Source organism: Impatiens glandulifera, chromosome 7 (genome assembly GCF_907164915.1).
Source record: "Impatiens glandulifera chromosome 7, dImpGla2.1, whole genome shotgun sequence".
NCBI classification, from domain to species: Eukaryota; Viridiplantae; Streptophyta; class Magnoliopsida; order Ericales; family Balsaminaceae; genus Impatiens; species Impatiens glandulifera.
In genome coordinates, this window is record NC_061868.1 from 44561776 (window position 1) to 44583201 (window position 21426).

At 29.7% G+C, this 21426-nt stretch overlaps 2 protein-coding genes across 4 annotated transcripts; one reads left to right on the forward strand and one right to left on the reverse strand.

Annotated features, from left to right (window-relative positions):
- The first annotated feature begins 8094 nt into the window (after positions 1–8094).
- LOC124945048 (mitochondrial uncoupling protein 5-like) lies at positions 8095–9447 on the forward strand. Its single transcript, XM_047485418.1, has one exon. The coding sequence runs from the start codon at positions 8341–8343 to the stop codon at positions 9286–9288; it is 948 nt and encodes a 315-aa protein (XP_047341374.1). The 5' UTR covers positions 8095–8340; the 3' UTR covers positions 9289–9447.
- Positions 9448–10796: 1349 nt separating this feature from the next.
- On the reverse strand, positions 10797–21000 carry LOC124945047 (rho GTPase-activating protein REN1). 3 transcript variants are annotated; one of them, XM_047485415.1, is made up of 24 exons: positions 20809–21000; positions 20496–20580; positions 20157–20306; positions 19771–19807; positions 18736–18812; positions 18261–18331; positions 18054–18132; positions 17439–17574; positions 16901–17020; positions 16324–16401; positions 14887–14942; positions 14656–14725; positions 14330–14414; positions 13999–14242; positions 13553–13795; positions 12796–13113; positions 12659–12708; positions 12518–12581; positions 12334–12417; positions 12147–12260; positions 11920–12071; positions 11779–11827; positions 11510–11683; positions 10797–11274 (listed from the first exon to the last, which is right to left on the reverse strand). In XM_047485415.1, the coding sequence occupies exons 2-24, from the start codon at positions 20535–20537 to the stop codon at positions 11074–11076; spliced, it is 2694 nt and encodes an 897-aa protein (XP_047341371.1). In that variant the 5' UTR covers positions 20538–20580; positions 20809–21000; the 3' UTR covers positions 10797–11073. The 3 variants fall into 3 exon arrangements, with proteins under 3 accessions (XP_047341371.1, XP_047341372.1, XP_047341373.1); XM_047485416.1 differs by lacking the exon at positions 20809–21000 and adding an exon at positions 20708–20762; XM_047485417.1 differs by having other exon boundaries at positions 11112–11274; positions 11581–11683.
- Between the last annotated feature and the right edge of the window lie 426 nt (positions 21001–21426).

A 21426-nucleotide genomic window follows, 5' to 3' on the forward strand; every position in this document is an offset into this window, starting at 1 on the left:
TTGTTTTAATATTTAATTACCATATACTTTAAATCATTGTTATCATGTTTTAAACTAATTTTTAAGATAACTAATTAAATAAAAAACACTAATATACTAATAATTTAAAAAGAAAATTATTAAACAGATACATAAAAATTAAGTTGGAGTATGGTATTTGTAAATTAATTCATTAACTATAATATTAATTTATAGAATTGATAGTCAAACTAGGATGGGTCGATGAAAAACTCGATTAACCCGCCGATTGGATTGGAAATTAACTCAGTTAAACTCAGTTAATCCGTCGGTTGGACTAAAAATCCTGCAGCCCGATGAACCAGCGGGTTCATCCTAATTTTTAAAAAATAAACACTTACTTACTTTCTCACTTTTCACCCTCTCAGTTCTCTTCTTCCCGTTTTTTTTGTTTTCATTGAGTTTACATATTTTTAGTTCCATGTGGGTAGATTACCGGTTTATAGTTCTAGACACTTAAAATGACAAACTCTTTCATTCACCTTAAGCTCCACCTCCTACTTATTCCACTTTTACCCGATTAAAAAAACAATTTAAGGTGGAATTGTAAGTCATAACTTAAACCTAGTTTATTTTTCAGATGAAAATGTACTTATAATTCAATGATCGGAGGTTGTAATTTGATTTTAAGTCTTTTCCCTTACATAATCTAGTTAAGTCTCTTTTATTTCAATATTTTGTAAGTTATTTTCATATTTTTTGTTGTCAAAATTTGACTTATTTCAAGGTTTATACATTGATCAGGGTACCCTTTACATTGTGATTATTAAATCTCTAGATTATATTTTCATGATCAGTTTGATCATAGATTAGGTTGGAATAACCCACTAATTGAACCAGTTGACCACGGTGTGACCGATTAAACCAATAATCTAGTGACCCAATTTTTTTATCGGGTTGATGATCGGGCCGATTTCAAAACTATGAATAAAATAATTTGTCATTATTTAAATATAGACTTTACATCCGATCCTATATATCCAGCCTTATAAACCACAAATCAAATGTTTTTTTTAAATTACTATAAAGATGTTGCTGTTGGAATTGATTTGAATGATCATATATATATATATATATATAATTTGACTGTCGTTCAAGGGAAGCCAGTCACGTGCAGTAAATTATGGTGCAAGAGTAGCACTAGTTCTATCTTATGGATGCAGTACTAGTAAATGAGTATATATATAATGTAATTTCAATGTCTTATTTGAAATCCCTTCATTAGTTTATACTTAGGCTTGTTTTAATTCCACTTTCTAATTGTTTGAGTAATTTTGATAGCATATATTAATATGATATATCTGATAAAAAAAAAATATGACTCTGAGTTGTCCTTTAATAATTTAAACAAAAAGTAAAATATTATTTGATTCATTTTTAATTGATCATATTATATATTCAATTTATTAATTAAAATAATAAAAAAATTATTTAAATTATTATTTTTTATTTTATTTATATATCAATATCTTTTATTTAAAAAAATTAATCTATCATATTTATAAAAACATTTATAAAATAATGAACCATCATTATTTTTTTTCCCTTTTAAACAAGTTATTAAGCTTTCTTAGACCTTGTTTGGTTTGATTTTTTTAAATAACCCAAACAAAATCAAATATTATTTCACTCCCTCTCATCTATCACATCACTCAAATTATTAACCAAAATACTAAAATATTATATATTTTATTATTTATTATTTTATCTATATATATCAATACCCTTTAAATATTTTTATCAAAAATAATCATTACCCTTTTAAAATTATCAATAATAATTTTTATTTTCCTCTAACTTTTTTTTTTTAAATAATTCTAATCCGAATAAGGTGTTTTAGTGGAATTGGAATACAATATTGTATGTTTGATAGGTAGGGTTAAATATTCCTTTAGAGATTTTATTTGAGGTTAATAATAATAATAAAATGATATCTGAATTAGATAGTATTGCGGCTGAAATGGGTAGGCGTGGGTATGAATATAATAAACAATTAATAATGAATGTCCATGCTTTCTTCAACAGCCACCGGACGGATGGACTGAATGGCTTTACAAAAATATATTAATTAATTTCTTATCGAATTGAATTGAATAGAAAGGTCACGTGGTTGGTAAGTACATTTGAAAAAAGACAAAATCATATTTATTAAGCATGCATGCATGCAATTATTATATATCAAACTTTCCGGCACCGGCGCCGGCAAAGACCCAAACTTTCCCTTCTCGATCCATCTAAGTATCTGACAGCGGATCTAGCCTAGGCCATACCATGCTGGGGAGACTTGTCTTCTTCTGCTCACTTTCTACATTTTTTAAATCATTATATTATCTTACTTTATTTTTATAAATATTAAATATAAAAAACTACATTATAATAATTCAATAAATTAAAAACTAAAAATAATATAATTTTTCATACAATAATATTTTTTTTTAATTAAAGAGAAAAATGATACTCACAATTTATGCAGATGAATTCTTTTCAAATTAATTAATAAAAATAAATAAAATATATATTATTATTTTAATTGATTAATTAAATTATTATATTTATACAAATATATCAAAAAGAAAAAAAAAACTCAATTATCAAAAGAAACAATAAACTTGTTTTGTATGAGATTATTTTAAAAAATAAAAATTTATCACTTACATTATTTAATTAATTTATCAAAATATTTTATATTTTTAATAAATAAAATATATTTTCATGTACGTAATAATATATATGTTGTATGTATTTTTATATAAAAAATAAAACATAATTTAAAAATTACAACTAAACTTTATAACTAAGATATCTAATAACCTTAATATAAAGAAAGGCTAATATATAATACTGTAGGTTACTAGCTTTTATATCAAGAAATAGCACATGGATGATGTTGTTGTTCGGTCTATTCTATTTAGTAAGAATGTCATGTTCAAAGTTTTTTTTAATTACTATTTTTACTTATTTTCTAATAAGAAAAATAGTGGTATTTTAATTTCGCATTCGACGCTCACATAAACTACAATTTTCAAGTCATTTCACAAAGTCGGATCAGAGACAACCTCAAAGATAGAATTTTTTTTATTAAGTTTACTTTTTTTTTTTCTTTTCAAATTTCTTGTTTAAATTGTAGTGATTTGTGAACTTTAAGTTATTTGTTCTTAATTCAGTGGCATAGTTAAATTGGTAAATTTTTTATCTGTCTGCTTAAATTTAAAAATAAAATAAAATAAAATATATACCTCCTTGTTTTTCAGTTTGCTTAAAATAAAAAATAAAATATCACCAATTGTTTTTCAGTTTGTAAACAAACTTTTTCAGATATATATGAAAACTATAATAATGGGCTTATGCACACAACTCGGGCCTTGCAGCCTAAAACATATATAAAATGATAACTAAGGCTATTTCAAAAAGTTGGGCTTTTTTTTTTACTGAAATGGGCTGAGTTTTTATATTTAGTTTAAACTATTTCATTGCAAAATGGAACAAAGCTAGCAAACATGTATGACTACAATTATATACATTATTAAGTACTTTATAATTAATAATTAATAATTTATATTTTATATAAATATAAAATTAATAAAAAAATTATTATTAATATTAAAAATTTGAATAAATAATAAAAAATATTAATTTACTCATTTTAATGTAAAAATTGTAAAATCAAAATTATTTTTAAATTTATAAAATCTTATTATCATAATTTTAAAATTTTACATAAAATGAATTTAAAATTTTAAAAGACTTAGATCTGAATTTTAGGATAATTTGTCATTCTTATTGCAAACATACTCAATATATGATATCTAGATCTTAAGTAATGGCAAATTTAAGATTTAAGTTTAAATTGCTGTAAAAAAGAATATTTTATTTTTATTACTTCAAATATATTATTAATAATAATAAATTTAAATAAATCATAAACAATGAGTTGTATAGAATATATAGTGTTAATATTTTTGCTTATGTCATCCTCATTAATTAACATATGTTTTCCACAAATACTGATAACCTAACAATTTAACCAGGTCAACCATTTTTATATTATTTTCTAAAATAGAGTAAACAAAACAAACATGACATAAATTAAAAAATAAAACAAATGTTAATTTTTAATGAATTCCTCGCTTATGATTTATTTATTTTGAGAAAAAAATTAGACAACTGAGCATGTAACCCACAAACACATTTAACAATTTAATCAGACGCATAATTTGTTCGGACGGAAACTTAAACCCAGGACCTTAGGAAATAATTATGATTTATTATACTCCACTTAAAATCAATATATTTATAAGAGACGTAAAAATGTTGGTGTAACTCATTTATAGTGTTTTGATATATAAAAATGAAGTTAAATATATAAAATTGAAATAAATGATATTTTAATTAGAGATGAATTATTGATATAATAATAATGGAAGGAGGAGGGGGTCAAATATGGCAAATGCGTTGAACATGATCAAGGAAGGAAGGGTAAAGAAGAAGAAGAGTTGCTTCTTATTAAATAAGACGCGTCCGTCCGTTGTTTATGGGGCCAATTATTTATGCATCTGCCACTTGTCCCACTCAATCAAAATATGTTCAAACTATTTTATATATATTCTAAGAAATATGGGTTATTTTTTTTTTTAAATTAAAAAATAAAACAAAGAATTAAATATATAATTCACAAACAGTTAACCATTTAATCAAGTGCATAATTAATTGTCTAAACGTAGAAACTTAAAATTATTATCTCTTTTATAAAAGTCTAGAAAAGGGATATTTACGGGTCATATAATTCTTACTAGAGTAGTTGATTGTCCTATTCTTTGGGATTATTTAATTTTTTTGGTCTCCGGCTGGCTGTAAAACATTGAGTGATAATAGTCATAATACAGCTGTTTCATATTTATTGGTAAAGTGACATGATACATAACACTAAATCTATAGACATTATGCTAATAAAAAGGTAACTAAGCTTCTTAATTTTATATTAATCTATCTCTATATATTTCCAAAAATAATTTTTAAAAAATGTATACCCCGTAAATATCCAACCTTCGGGCCAACCGAGCTGAAGTGCATCCCAAAATAATAAAAAATGTTTCATAATCTTCTAATTTAATAATTAATTTTTAATTTAATTCACCATTTTATTCTCTAATTAATAGAAACTCTACTTTTATTCACCTAATTTATTTATAACTTTCTTGATAATATTTGTAAGACCATCATAAATTTCTAATTTTTTTAAAATTCACATATGTTGAATTTTTTATTCCGTTATTATTCTATTTTTAAATATTCTAATAATCTAATTGCAATCGAATTTGAATTATTTTATCAATAGCTATATTAGGATTTTACCGGACACTATAATGTATTCTTATTTTATGTTTTGTTTTTATTTTTCTAATTAATTTGTCATATTTTTATTTATTTTTAAATGAATTGATATTTAAATATATTTTAAACGTAACTGAGTTGTTTTCTAGATTTACGTATAATAATTTATCGAAGTATAATAATTTATCGAATTTAATTTGGGTGACTAAAAAAATGTATAATTTAAAAAAAAAAATTAAATCGAGATAGATTTAGTATTTATTTTAAAAAAAAAACTTAATAATGAAATAATTTTAAGTATACTCTACAAATTTGGATGTATTTATGTTTTAAATAAAATGTTGTTTTTCAATATATATATATATATATATATATATTTATTTATTTAAAACTCTACCAATTTATATGTATTTACTTTGACTACCTTACAAAATGTTTAATTTTTTTAAAATTCACTCTATTTCAAAATTTTGAATTCGCCTGTTATTCTATTTTTAAATAATATAATAATTCAATTGCAATTTGATATTCGAATTTGAATCATTTTATCGAACTATAATTTTTTTTATAGATATATTAGGATTTTACGTTTCATTTTTGTTGTTTATTTTTATTTCTCTAATTAATTTATCATATTTTTAAATGAATTGACATTTAAAGATACTTTGAACGTAATTAAGTTGTTTTCGAGATTTAAGAAAAAAAATTTTGAAATTGAAATAAATTTAGTATTTATTTTTAAGAAAAATATAATAATAAAATAACTTTAAATATATTTTACCAATTTAAATGTATTTATGTTTTAAATGAAGTGTTATTTTTTAAAATATATATATTATATATTTAAAACTCTATCAATTTATATGCATTTATGAGCATAATTGAAAATTTTATTTTTTAAAATTTTTTTTGGGTAGAAAATTGAGTAATTAATTAATAAAAATGACATTAATTCGTTTGTGAGAAAGACTTCAATAATTAAAATTGTAATAATTAGAGTCTAATATGATACAAAGTTTGAATCTCATTTGATAAAAAATGGTTCAAGTTTGAACCTTAAAAAACAATTATAACAATTAGATCAATAATATAATATATGATTACTTTATTATTAATTATTAATTAGTACTTAATTAGTGCTAAACATAAACTGGAGGTCAAAATGAAAGATTCCCCTTAGACAATACAAGCAAGCAAGTCCAGTTGTATGTTTTTTAGTTAATAATATTATTTGTTATTGAGAAACTATTAATCTAGTCGTAAGAGAAATAATATAAGCTATCAAAGTTATATTGTTTTGAATGGTTTTAATATCATTAGATAAAATTAAAGATTTCATAATTATAATCATTGATTTAGTGTAAATTAGTAGTTAAAGTTGTCCACTTAGGATAGAAATAAAAAGTTTAAATGAAAGATTGAAGGTAAACATAGTTAATTATATATATTGATGATATTAATCATTAAATTCTTTTAGTTAAATAAGGAGCTAAATTAAATGAATTGAAAATATTATTATTGATTGTAGGTTGTTCAAAATATTGATAATCAAACTATTAATTAATCGGTTTGGTTAATTAGTTTTTTATTGGTTAAATGATTATGTTTTTGTGAACTATTTTTCTAATGGTAAATTGGTAATAATTGAATTATATATTTATATTAGTTGTTTTTATAAATAATTTTTATATATATATATATATTAGTTATTTTTAAATTTTAAATTATAATTTGTATATAATTATTTAAAAAAAAAATCAAATTTATATAATTATTAATTTAAAAATAATTTATTTTAAAATATATTATATTATATTATTAATATAATATAATATATTATAACATATTTATAAATATATCTATAAAATATATTATATTATATTATAATAATATAATATAACATAAATTTTTATTTGATATAACATGAGATACGAACAAGAATTTTTCAGGTCTTTATCAAAAGAATTACAGTATTAAATTTAAATTAAATAACTAAATATATATTTACAAGAATAATCAAATCTAATAATTTTTAAGTAACGAATTTTGGTAATATTTATTTATTTATCTTTTTAATTTTATTAATATTATATTATAAAATATATTTTAACTCCATAATATATTATATTTTATGTCAATAAATTAAATATATTAATAATATTACCCACCTCCTTAGTTTCATTAAATGCTCTTTTTATTCAACTTGTAATATCTAATTATGGAATAATAATCTCTTACCATAAATATAAGTAATAATAAACTAATATATTCAAATTTAATAAACTAACAAAAATATAATATATAAATTTATAGAATCTAATATATTCATATAATTTATTTTAATATAATTTTTAAAATTAAATTAATAAAATATTCAAATTATTTTAAATAAAATTTATAAAAACTTATTAAAAAAAGTTTAAGTAATTAATATTAGTAATTAAAATAAGTTGAATAATTAATTTATTTTTTTAAAGTTATTTGATGAGTTTAAAAAAAGAATATATATAAAAATAGCGTCAAAGTCAAGCATATGCGTATAATTATGAAGCAATGAGAATCGTATTCTTATTCATATGAATGGGATGAAAATAGAATTGAACCGGTCTAGTTCAACCCTAGTTTGAATTATTTTACGGGTCCCACCCGCCCCACTTTCTTTAACCGCGTATTATTATTGAAGAAGCAGCAGCAGCAGGTCGTCTTCTTCCTCCCGCAAACCCTATATATTTAGCTTCCCCTTCCTTCTCTCTCTCCACAAAAACATTATTTTTCTTCTTCTTCATTACTAAGCATTATATGTCTCACAGACCCATCGCCCCTCATTCTTCTTCCATAGCCTTCGCCCTTCATTCCCATCTTCTGGTTTCCAGTGAGATGAACCCTATCTCCAATTGGTCTTAACATTCTTAACACTCTTAACATCCCCTCCTCTTTCTTTCAATTACTTTCATTGATCCCCAATTCATATTCTTTTTCCTTTTCTTACAAATGGGTATCAAGGGATTCGTTGAAGGAGGAATCGCTTCCGTAATCGCCGGTTGTTCAACCCACCCACTGGATCTAATCAAGGTCCGTATGCAGCTCCAGGGAGAAAACAATGTCAAACAAGAAATCCATTCTCTCCGCCCTGCTTTTGCTTATCACGGCGGCGCCGCCGCCGCAGCCCCGATCGTTCCTCCCAAGGTGGGACCTGTCTCGGTCGGGATCAAGATTTTCCAAACAGAGGGTATCCCTGCTCTGTTCTCCGGGATATCAGCCACCGTCCTCCGACAGACTTTATATTCCACAACCCGGATGGGGTTATACGAGATTCTGAAAGAGAAATGGTCAGATCCTAAATCCGGCACACTTCCACTCGGAAGTAAAATCGGCGCCGGTCTAATCGCCGGTGGGATCGGGGCTGCTGTTGGTAATCCAGCCGATGTAGCGATGGTGAGAATGCAAGCTGATGGAAGACTACCGATTTCTCAACGCAGGAATTACAAGAGTGTTGTTGACGCCATAACCCAGATGTCTAAACAGGAAGGGATTACTTCTCTATGGCGTGGATCGTCTTTAACTGTGAATCGTGCGATGATCGTGACTGCATCGCAACTTGCATCTTATGATCAAGTGAAAGAGATGATTATTGAAAAGGGTTTGATGAAAGATGGACTTGGGACACATGTGACGGCGAGTTTTGCGGCGGGTTTTGTGGCGTCGGTGGCTTCGAATCCGGTTGATGTTATTAAGACTAGGGTGATGAATATGAAAGTTGAACCTGGAATGCCGGCGCCCTATAGTGGAGCTATTGATTGTGCCCTTAAGACTATAAGGGCGGAGGGTCCTTTTGCCCTTTATAAGGGCTTCATACCTACAATTTCAAGGCAAGGACCGTTCACTGTGATGCTGTTTGTGACTCTTGAACAAGTTCGTAAGCTTCTTAAGGACTTTTAATTAAAGACAGTTTTATGATGATGATGATGAAAAAGAGGAAGAAGACTGACTATGAAGCATAAGAATATCTTAATAAAATAATTTGTATTTTTAAGTTTCTGATATTATAAGAATCATGGGTTATAAATTGAAACTTTACTAAATCTTTGTTTTGTTAAAGGCTAAACATAATATGTTTTTTCTTCTTTTTAAATTTGAATGAAATAAGAAATATAAGAAGATTGATTATTCAAATTGATCTCATGTGAACCCAAAAACATTGGATTTGTCATAGAGTTTTAATATATTAAAAATTTAATATGTCAATAAATTTTATAGATTAGGAAAAATTTAAGGATATATCAATTTATTGTTTGAAGGTGTTATTATTTGTAATTAATTTTATTTAACTAATAATAAAATTGATTAAATTTAGTTTATAAATATGTAAAAATAAATTATCAAATAGGATATATAATATTTATTAATATTGTTAAATAATATTGGGTAAATTATCCTCTCTTTAACTCCTCTTTAAATCTAGCAGCAACAACAAGAGTGAGATATTCTCAGCTTTCTCGAGATTATGGTTTCGAGCCCGAATTCTGCATCTGATTAATGGTTAAATGTGTTTGTGGACTATGTTCTTAATATGTAGAGATTAGTCGCACTACCCACCGTTCTAAAAATAATATCACTCCAACTTGTTTAAATAGAGTATAGAGTTATTCAACTTATTCGCTCTAGTTTATTCAGTGAGATAAGTTAGGTACCCAAAAAATTGTATTTAAACATAAAATGTTAAACTATAATTTTTTTCATTAACTTATTATTTATTATGTAAAATTAATGTAATAGATTATTATTTAAAAACTCGAAATTAAATGCTTAATCAATCCAATTTAAATTTATAAAAAAATACTCAAACTTCCCAGTAACCTAAATAGTATAAAACTAAATTTAGTTTTCAAACTTTACCACCTCAAAGCTAAAGTTACAATATATAATGAAAACTCTAATTTAAACCAAGTCAAATGGAAAGTTTGCTCTTTAACATGATTATTGAAAGTATTTTAAAATACACATTTAATTATTTGTTTATAAAAATATATAATAAGAAAAGTCTCAGCTATTCTGGAAGATTAATTTAAATGGGGCCATTTTAATAATTTTAATTTTAGCTTCGGACAAATGAGAAAGATCCCATGTGTTGGGCACACGTTTTTTCTTTGTTTTATAAAAATAAATAAATCAAACTGTTGCTTTCTCTCTCTAAATTAAACTATGGGCCCACTTAATTGAAAAAGATATTTATCACCATTTAAGACATAAAGTGCAACCTCCTCCTCCTTTCCATTCTTTTATCATTTTCAATAACCACATTTTTTTAATTTAAAAGAATAATATTTATTAAGAATAATAAAACAAAGTATGAAATGATAATCCGAAAAGTTTGATAATACATTTATTAGACAAAAATATACATATTGTTTAGCAAAAAAGAAAATTATACATATATATTTCCTTTCTTAAAGCAAAAGAAAGGAACCAACCAACCACCTATGAAGAAATCATATGTTGCAATATTTCATTCAATAAAATGATTCTAACAACAAATATAAACACACCTGCAATTAAAAAAATTATAAAAAAGATTCTCCCATCAAGAAGATGAGTTCTTCTTTGCTCCTGTACAGAAAAACGATAATTGGAGCTCCCACGAAAAACACCAACTACTTTGAATGTATCGCATTATCTGGAATTGGTTGTCGGAGTGGTAACAGACTGAACCACACCTCAGGTAATCTACTTACCTTTTTCATTGTTTGATTTTAATCTGTCGAGATTTGGAGCTTGTTGTTGCACTTCTGATCTTCCTTTATTATTGGAACTTTGGTTAGATTGTCCTTCAGTTTCTATGTTATGTAGATATTGTTGGGATTCCGATTCTCTGTTACATCCTTTATCCAAATTTTGCTGCTCACTCGATATCTGGCTTTGAAGATCCTTCAAAGAAGTTGAGATGGTTCATTAACTTTGAAACTGGACAATTGGTAGAATTAGAAATCTACAGCAAATGCATGTGCACAAATGTGAATTCTTTTTTTACTCTTCCTATAACTTTTGTGCTTAAGGCTCCACCCTTATTCGACATCCTCCAAGAAGGCTGGCTTTTCTATTTCTAATGCAAGACATGACATGAAGCCTGAAGGTGGTAAAGTACAAAAGAAAATAAACTTACCTCGGCATGTGAGCTATGTTTCTTTGAATGTGAAGACTTTAGCTTGTTGTTGGATAATTCTGTAACTGTACCTGATCTTGCAGTTGGTGTTAAATCAGACTGCTGATTCTGAGATGATCGTCGGTTAGGTTTTAACTCTCGGCCACTGTCTGCTCTGCTCATGCGGGAATCTTTCTGGAAAACATAAAAAAAATGGTTACTTTGATAATTTATTTTTCATGTGTATTAAGCCAATGATGAATTTAACATAGTAGCGAGATGATATGCACCTTACTTCTCACCCTTCCCAGGGAACTTTGAATATCCGTTTTCTCCTTCCTGCATCCAGTTATAACAAGTTTCATTGATCCAACCAATCAGAAATCACAAAAGTATATATATATATAAGAAAAGAGCGAAAAGAATCATACATGTTTGGGGGGTGATGATCTTGTTTACTAAGTGTCAAAGCAGAATTTAGTTCACGCTGTTGATGAAGCAGTGACTCAAGGTCGTCTACCTTCTTCTTTAGGATGCTGATATTTGCCTCGGCTTCAGCCATTTCATCAAGATCAGCTTTGATCTGGACAGAATTCAACGATTATGATATCATATATTTAGTTCCAAACTAAAAATGAATAAATGTACACTGACTGACCTTTTCATCAACAATAATTGAAACAGGAATTGGCCCTTGAGGATACTTGAGTCCAGCTTCCAGCACTGTTCTCAAATCTCTCTCTTTTTGTAACTGTTCTTTAAGTCTTAACACCTTCATATATTTATTTATTATAGTTACAAAATTTGAATTTATGAAGAGGAGGATAAATGAAATTGAAAATTACATCTCGTTGAAGAACTAAACGATGCGAATGCAAACCGTCTTTTCTTTTCTCCAGCTTTGCTTGTAAACTTGCATTTATTTTGACCTGTAAACAAAACATCAAGGATAGAGGAGAATGAGTCGAACATTCCGAGATAATTTCCAAAGGATGGAATTTTGTAAAGAAAAATCTTATGATTACATACTTCCTCATCAATCTTCTTTTGCAAGTCAAGTTTCATTGCTTCAAGCTTTAAAATCTCCTCCTCCCTAAGGAGGAAATGTTCAAAGTTTAATGGTGTATGATCAGACAAAAAATGTTTTGTTTGTAATATGATATCACTTACTCCACTTCAGCAGGAGAATCAGCAGATTCGATCTTGAAGTCCTTCCTTCCCTGGAAATTGGAAGACAGAATGTCAAGTAATCGTCGCAATCATATAGAGTTGAAGAAAATGATTTAAGAAGGGTGTGTCTCAGTTACACTGGCAGGAGAGCGTCCGAAAACAGAAGCACGCTTTGTACTAGGAACTGACACTAATGATTTAGCAGCAGGTTGCTGAATTTTCTCGTTATTGATATTGTGTTTATGTGTTTTTGCTTCAGCTGTATCTTCCGAAAGTCCATTACCGGATTGAATTGTTTGTACTGTCGAGCTAGAGTTACTCTCTTTGGATTTTTTCTCCCCAGTCTGCACTGCATCTTTTCGAGCTGACAAAGATCGAGTGGCAATCAATGGTGTTTTCTGTTTCACTTTACTATCATCATCTGATTCAGTATCTTTGGTGGCTGCTTTTGCACCCTATATTAGAAGAGCTCAGTTCAGTTAGAATAAAGGAAAAGGGTACACCTAGTTTGATTCCCAAAAACACAAAGTAGGAACAACAAGACAAACCTCAAACAATTTCAAAGGGATGGAGCGTTTAAGGTATACAGAGCCAAACGTAATGTTAAAGCTGAATTCAAACTAAGGTCTTGTTTAATGTGGGTTATTTGAGATTAATTCCAAATAACCCATTATTCAATCAACAATCTACTCTAAATATACCCTAATTTTCACTAACCTCCATTACTAAGAACTAGCTTAAATAATAAAATACTAAAGTGATGAGTGATAAATTTATGAAGAAGCTTGCATTAGCATTGTTATTCTTCATACATTTTAATTTATTACTTAGAAGGAAAAGAAAAAAAAATCTGTTTCTGTGTAAAAAATGTGATTCAGAGTTTGGATGACCAACCTTATTATCAGAAATGTTATCATCTCCGCTGCAAGCTCCAGTTGATGCATGGGCGTGATCGTCATCTATCTCCTCCTCCTCATCGTCTTCTTCTTCTTCCTCCCCATCATCATCTTCTTCTTCTTCTTCTTCCTCTTCATCATCATATTCTTCGTCATCATCGTCATAAGCCTCATCATCAGTTAACTCCTCACTTCCACTCTCATCAGATTCAGTGTATAATTCAGGGGATGCAGACACTTCCTGCAATTGGTTAAGAAGCTGATAAGGATACAAAACTAGTAGGAGATGTGCTTTTATTGGAACTGAATATTATAGCAGAAATGAAGAGGGGAAAATTAAACTCTCATATTTATTTGCTGTCCCTAAGATTGCAGCTCGTGGCTTCCATAATAAAAATCAATTTAGTCCATGCTTACATAAAAAAGAGTAAGAATATATATTACCCCAAATATTTTATCATACTCCTCTAGCAAAGTTATAACAATGGCTTGAGCATGGTTAGCTGCTGCGGCTGCTTGAAGAAGAAGCATAGAACCATCACCACCAACATCAAAGTCATTTTCAAGCTCACAATCACCAGCCAGAAGGGGACGCAGAAGCAAGGGAGCCATGCAAGCTGCCACAGCTGAAGTGCTCATCCGATTAACAGCCTTGTGTGAAGCCACAATTGTCATCATAATAAGGATTCTGGAGAATAACAACACAAATCGGTAAAAGAAACCAAAGTTTAACATAGTTGTCAACAGAGAGCTAAGAACACAGTTAATCAGTGACCTCTGCAACAAACGGCGATTTGGCTCTGGGAATGTTTCACATATGGCTTCACGCATAGCAGCAGCTCTCTTGTTACGATCAGTTTCTAAACAGAATTATGAAACCATTTTATAAACGAAATGAAAATATAAAAGATTTTTAGTCATCTTGGAATGACTGCTCAAATAGAAGAAGTATGCAAGAGAAAATTTGTTCGTGATTTCGATACAGGCTGTCTGAACATCATTGATTCTGGATCACCGAAAGGAATATAAAGGACCATAAAGGGGCTGTTTTTTTAACAAGGAAAAATAGTACATAGTGAAGAGTTCTATAAGAAAACTTACTACATGCTTCCAGTAATGCTTTGCAACAAGATGCGGGTACTGGAGATGAAGGTAACTCCCGAATTACATACTGGAAAGCAAACAGAAAAACAGTAGAGCCCAATGACAAAAAATTAATTGAGTCCCAAAAACCATTTGTAAAGGGGTACAAGAACATTCTCTATCTCTTTTTTTCTTTCTCTTTTTTTATAAAGAAAACAATAATTCTCTATCTCTACCTAAAAAAAATACCTTGATACAATCACCAATGACATGGGCATCCTCCTCCTCGGAAAATTCAGTTTTTCCTGAACAAATGAAAAAGTGTCACGTTTCTAATGGTCAAAATAAACCAAAAAATAAAAAACAAAATAGGAAAAAGGCCATCCTTCTTTCATAGTGCTCTTAGGAATTTCCAATTACTGTTTCTTCTATATATCATGAGTAGGGATGTAAAAATGAACAGAGTTTTTTGTGAGCTATTTGAATCTCGACTCAGTAAAAAGCTCATTTGAGCTCGTTCGTTAGTTTTAATGAGCCGAGCTCGAACTCGCTTAAAAGTTTGAAAATTTAAACAAGCCAAGACCTACGTTTCGAGACTCGTAAATGGACTCGCGAACATGTTCTCTTAGAGGCTCGTGAAAATTATCGTTTAGAGGCTCGTTTATGGACTCGTGAACATGTTCGTTTAAAAGTTGATTTAAAACTTTGTTTAATATTTATTAATATATTGTTGAGTAGACTTCAATATTTGAGTTTTCATAATGGGTGAACCCAATTATATATTTGCATGTTGGGAGAAATGATAAGAAGAGGGAATTTGGAAGAGAAAATAAGGGAGGGAATTACGTGGCGCAATATGATTGGCTGTTTCTTCTCTCTCTTCACCCTATATCATTTTTTCAGCCAACGATGTGATGTCATATTATTCCCTCCCTCATTCTCTCTCCCAATTTTCCTCCTCTATCGCTCCTCAACTGGTGGGGCTTTTTTAAAGATACAACTAGGCACTTTAGAAAACTAAAGTGTTTGTCTTTAAAGCATCACTTCCAGTGTTAGGGTTTTAAGGGATCGAATATTATATAAACTCGTATCATAACCCTAGACTATCATGATGTAATCTCTGAATAGACGTAACCAAGTCTTATCTTGATGAACCATGTTAAATATGTGTTTTTCTTTATTGTATTCGTCATTTTTCGCCTTCTAACATATATTAATATTTATTAATCAACTAATATTTAATAACCCAAAAAAGAGGTGAAGCCTTTCTTCTAGATTGTAAACAAGCCTAGCTTGAGCAGCTCATGAACTCAACTAAATACATACAAGCCGTGCTCGAGCCCGAATATATGCTAAACGAGCTGAGCTCGAGCCTGGAACTGTTCGGCTTGGCTCGGCTCGTTTACAACTCTAATCATGATTCATGCACATACATGTTTCAAGATAACGGGCTAGATCTAAAACACATTAGAAAAAGGCAGCTTACTATATGAAGGTCCTAGAACTTCGGGTCAAGTGAGAGTTTGACTCAGATTTATTACTCTTCATACCATGAAGGATATGTTAAGAAATTGATCACAGGACTATCATAACATCTTATATTATAGTATAAAAAGTAATTAAGAATACTGTAGATTAGTGGCGCCTAGGAAAAGTAACTGCTACAGATCATTCGAGGCAACTAACCTTGTTCATATTCTTGAATCCTACGCTCAACGTCATCAACATCTGCAGCTTGACGCAGTACGCCTTCTACTTTGACTCCTGGAATGTAATCACACAATGATCAGTATAGAAAGAAAACAATTAATCATCTTGGAAACCACATATCATTGAGATGAACAAGAATTAGAAGTAAAAACTAATAATCTGCATGTGTGTTTTCATGAATCCTTGATGGAAGTTGTATCTTATTTACCATAAGCTCATATCTATATGTTGATAATATCCCTTAGTGTTGAAAATCTCTAAGTCATAGCTATTTGATTAACGACTAGCCTATATGCTCTACTTTATATGAGAGTTCTATCCAAAATAAAAATTGAAAAACAGCCACAATTCCAAAGAGGGCATATGTACGAGTGTATGACAGTTTCTACAAAATACATCCCATAAAACATTAAGAATACATAACCATTGAACGACTTCATCATTTTCCATTGGAGATTTTCCAGCAACCCTCACATCACTTGTGCTCAATGAATAGTAGTCTGGTTCAAGCATATGTGCAAGAAAGAAGATGAAAAAAGAACAGAGATCTCACCGTGTTCTTCCATATACCTAAGGGCTTTTTCCAAGAAAGATGGTGTTCCATCTATGTCTTCCAATGCAAGTAATACCGGTCGTCCAATAACCATTGACTTCACTGGCTGTCTGTCTTTCACTAGAGAAAGTAAAAGGACATTAATCATTTGATTAACAGAAATGAAATGACATTAGTCCTTAGACATGAAACTTTTTAATTTATTATATCTTTATCCTCTCAAGACTACTCTCCTTGAAGTTTGTGACAAAACAAGTCTTGTGTGATACTCACAGAGAGGTGTATAATAGAAAGTCTCAATGCATGCAACTCTGTACTCACTATCAGTCATAATACACTAAGCTTGTTTGATGAAAACATGCATTATTTGGGTTAAATGACTCAATTAGTATATAATTTTTTAAATATAAAAATAAAGTGAAGGTATTTTAGTGATTTGATTGATGATGGATGAAGGATTATTGGCATCATCAAACAAGTCCTCAATGGAATTAGGTGTTCATAAACTTATTGTGTAAGACACCAAATTGGAGCATACCCTGGTCACCAGACTCATCATCTGCCTCATTCTTAAATATGCCAGTTTGCCCCATCACAAGAGTAGGACTTGGTGCTTGCGCGAGTGCTTCCTCGAGTGCAGTTTTCCACTCATGTAAATCCTCCAAAGTTTCAGACTAAAGAAGCAAAGGGCTAAAAATAAGAAACACTTTAATAAAATTCAACCATTAGTTTAAACAATACTCTATGAACCCACATTCACTTATTAAGCTTTCACCGAGTAGTATTAACCTCCAATTTTGTGGTTAGCAATACTCAAATGTCATATTTGCATATCGTGTTGCTGATGTATTACAAACTCAGAATGCACTTTTGTGAAGGAGAAAAAACAGAATTTCATGCAATAAAAATCTGGATAGTTTAAATACAGTTCCACATCAATGAATTAGAGAATGAACATCATCAACAAGCCTGTTACACTTCCCATGATAAAAGGCCAAAATATAAATCCTTAAAACATCATATAAGATGATTCATAATATGAGGTAAAGATTTGAACTCAGAGAAACTCATTGGTGCTGAGAAATTTTAGTAGGTGCATCATCATAAACTGCACTAATTAAAGAAGAATCACAAGGACTGCAGAAAATGGTACCTTCAGAGTAAAAGCTCGGCCATCACGACCATCAGGAAAAAGCACGGTCAAGAGCTTTTTATCTGCCTTGACAACTACGCTAACAGTTTACCCAGAGGAGAACATAAATAAAGTTAAACTCCATTTGAACATTAGGAAACAGACAAATACAAGTTATAAAAATGCTAAACATTGTTGTGCAGTTGGGAGTGAACCATGACAGCCAACCTGCCTGAGTTGTTGAGGTCAATGCCTCCAAGAGTCAAATTCACTTCACTTCCCTTTTGAGCAGTGGCATTCTGTCAACAGATTTAAAGCTTGCATTTACAACTCCATACACATGCACTCAAGATGGAAACAATCATGCAAAATTTGTTTAGCATTCACCAGAATGTAAACCAACAAAATTCAGTATGAGATTTGCATGATATATGCCTGTGGATGTATTCAAGCCATAGTTAAACTTGATAAAAAAAAAACTACCACAACAAAAAGGTCATTTTTTGTTGTTGTTCTAGTTTTTTTCTATGAAATAAAATAGAAAGTCAAAGAATTCCAACTTTCCCTTATAAAAAGCTTTAATGCTTTAAATTTGTTAGCTTGTGTCAGTTTAACACTTGAGATAAGATGTAATATTCTCCATTCTGTTCAAGATATACTTCAGAAGGGATTAGGCATACGAGATTTCCAGAGCAAAGCTTACCGGTTCAGTTCTAAAGAATACTAGTGAAGTGCGTGTCAAGATAAACCACCTTTTCTTCCATGATGTCCAACCAATACCTATCCAAGAAGAACAACATATTAAATTTAAATGAAAAATAAGATGATATATAGTAAAATCATGTCATCCTTTCAAAATGATTGAATGTCAGAAAGGAGAAAAATGTAGGAAAAATGGAAAATTGTATTGACTGAAGACCTCTCCTTGTTCTTTTAGGCAAACTTCTTTACAACTATAATTGGGCATATGTCACCAGCATCCTTGCAGCAATTCATCAATTTAAAGATAGGTAACATTTGGCACAAGCACAACCATGAGATAAACTGAATGGTCATGCTTTGGAATACATTTACTAACAAAAAGACCTTTTTTTATGCATTCATTAAGATTGATTGAATCTTATTAGTGAAAAATATCAATGTGTCAAAATAGGTCATATTACAGGGCCAATATCTCAACTTGGCTTACACTCAAGTAACTGTATGTCACACAGTTCCGAACTTACAGAAGTCAGATCAGATCGACAATCTCAATATAATAAGATTAAAAGAACGTACAAGCCATGAACAACATAAGAATGGTGTGACAATTATCTTAAGGGATTCAATTCACATATTTGTGATCAAGGACATTGATCCAAGTAGAAATTCTTGAAGGCCATAATATAACTTCCAAGTGTACAAAAATCACCAGTTCTTCATAGAAAGTATACTAGTATAGAGATGATAAAATCCAAACTAATCTAAAAGGGAGAAAAAAAAAGCATATGTAATCACCAGAAAGTATATAGAAAATCCATCAGCCCTTGCAAAGACAGCAAAGAGAAAAGAAGAACCAAAATAATCCCAAAGGAAAAATAAAGAAAATGTAACCAGGAAATATTGGTTTGATCGTTCCTCAATTCCTTTCTATTAACAAAGGACTACTTTCCAGTATTTTTGTGCAAACACTGTCAAACTTTAGTTATTTCCTTTTTTCAGTCATGAATTGATCTATCAATTGCATAACTAATTATACCTTTGGATGATATTAACAGCGGCCCACTCTTGAAAACCTGCAACAAAATGCAAATTATAGAACAAATGTCAGCTAGTCGCTGAAGATGATAATACTGAAAGTTACAAAGTCCTTAAAAAAAGGAGATCATATTTCCTAAATTCCTAATACAAAGTTGCCCTAAATATAAAAAAGCAATTTATCATTGAACAAATAGGCTCGTCTTCAATTATGCTTCAATAATACCATTAAACCATATCAATCTTCTCGAGATTCAATAGATCAACACACAACCGATATATCATAAAGATCAAAGACGTTCTGTTATGGAGCAAACATTAAATGCATAGATAGAAATTCGAACATGAATCAACATAATTAGCATGACTTGGGAGAGGCGTAATGACCTTATTTCCAGCACGAGAACGAAGGTGCTCGGGTGGCCCAGCAACTACCGGAGCTGGGGCAGGGGCAGGGACAGGGGCAAGGGCAAGGGTAGGGGCAGAGGCAGGAGCAGGGGCAGGGGCAGGCACAGGCGCCGGCGCACCACTTTCACTCTGTGAGCATAAAATTGCCAAGAGTAAGCAGGTTTAGAAATCAGCATTATTTAAACATAAGAAACAGGAAATTAATCCCATTTTCAATCAATCCCCCAAGGAAATTAATGATATGCCTAATGTGATTCTCCTAATGTGCAATATGTAAAAAATAACTAAAACAATAATGTATTAATCCGTTAACGTAACCTGCACAGGATCTCCTTTGGGGTTGTTCATTGGTTGACTCATAGCTTCATATCCAAGGGAAATGTCCAGCGAGCAAGATCAATACCTGAATTCATAGTATCCGATTATGATCGATCGATCGATCGGAAATTCAATCAGCAAGCAAAATTGGAAATGTGCCAACAAATTAAAATAAAATAAAATAAAAGATGAATAGACGTTGTGTAGAGCACCTCTATAACAATGAAGATCAAGCAGCAATAGAATCAATATGAAGAAGAAGAAAGAAAGGAGAAGATGAAAGAAGTAGTAGAGATTGATTTTATTTTGTTACATTTGTTTTTCCGTCGTTGGTCGTCTACTACTGTTCTTGGCTTACACGAATCGAAATCGCTCTTCAACGGAAACCCGTCAACCAAGCAAAGTTACGCCCATTTTGAGCGGAGCTCTCTGGTTCATCATCATTCCCTCTTCTTACACGCACGTCGTCTCTCTCCCTCTCTCTCTCTCCCTCTCCCTCTCTCTCTCTCTCTCTCGAAATTTGAAACTAGTTTTGGAAAGTTAAAAGGTGACGTTAAATAATGAGATTCCTTCTTTATACATGATTTGGATTCTTAAGGGGTTGTTTGAGTGTTTAAATTATAGTTATAAACTATATTATTTATTTCTATATATTAAAACTTTTATATAGTTTATTTAAATTAGTAAAGTAATGTAAAAAAGGAAACGTAAAGTGGAGAACTTTGAGAACCACGGAATTATAATACAACTAATTTTAGTCTTCTCTTAGGATTTGTTTGATGTTGGTTATTTGTTTTTTATTTTTGAATATATTATTTAAATTTTTAGTCGGTTGAATTATTATAATATTTTTTTTATTTAAAATTTAAATTTTATAGAAATAAAATTAGTATTCTCTTAGGTTGGTTTGATGTTGGTTATTTGTTTTTAT

Coding starts and splice junctions, on each gene's coding strand:
- LOC124945048 (XM_047485418.1), top strand. CDS start 8,341: ATGGGTATCAAGGGATTCGTTGAAGGAGGAATCGCTTCCGTAATCGCC.
- LOC124945047 (XM_047485415.1), bottom strand. CDS start 20,537: ATGAGTCAACCAATGAACAACCCCAAAGGAGATCCTGTGCAG. Junction 20,307..20,495: donor CCAAAGGAGATCCTGTGCAG/GTTACGTTAACG, acceptor TTATGCTCACAG/AGTGAAAGTGGTGCGCCGGC. Junction 18,332..18,735: donor TATTCTTTAGAACTGAACCG/GTAAGCTTTGCT, acceptor ATCTGTTGACAG/AATGCCACTGCTCAAAAGGG.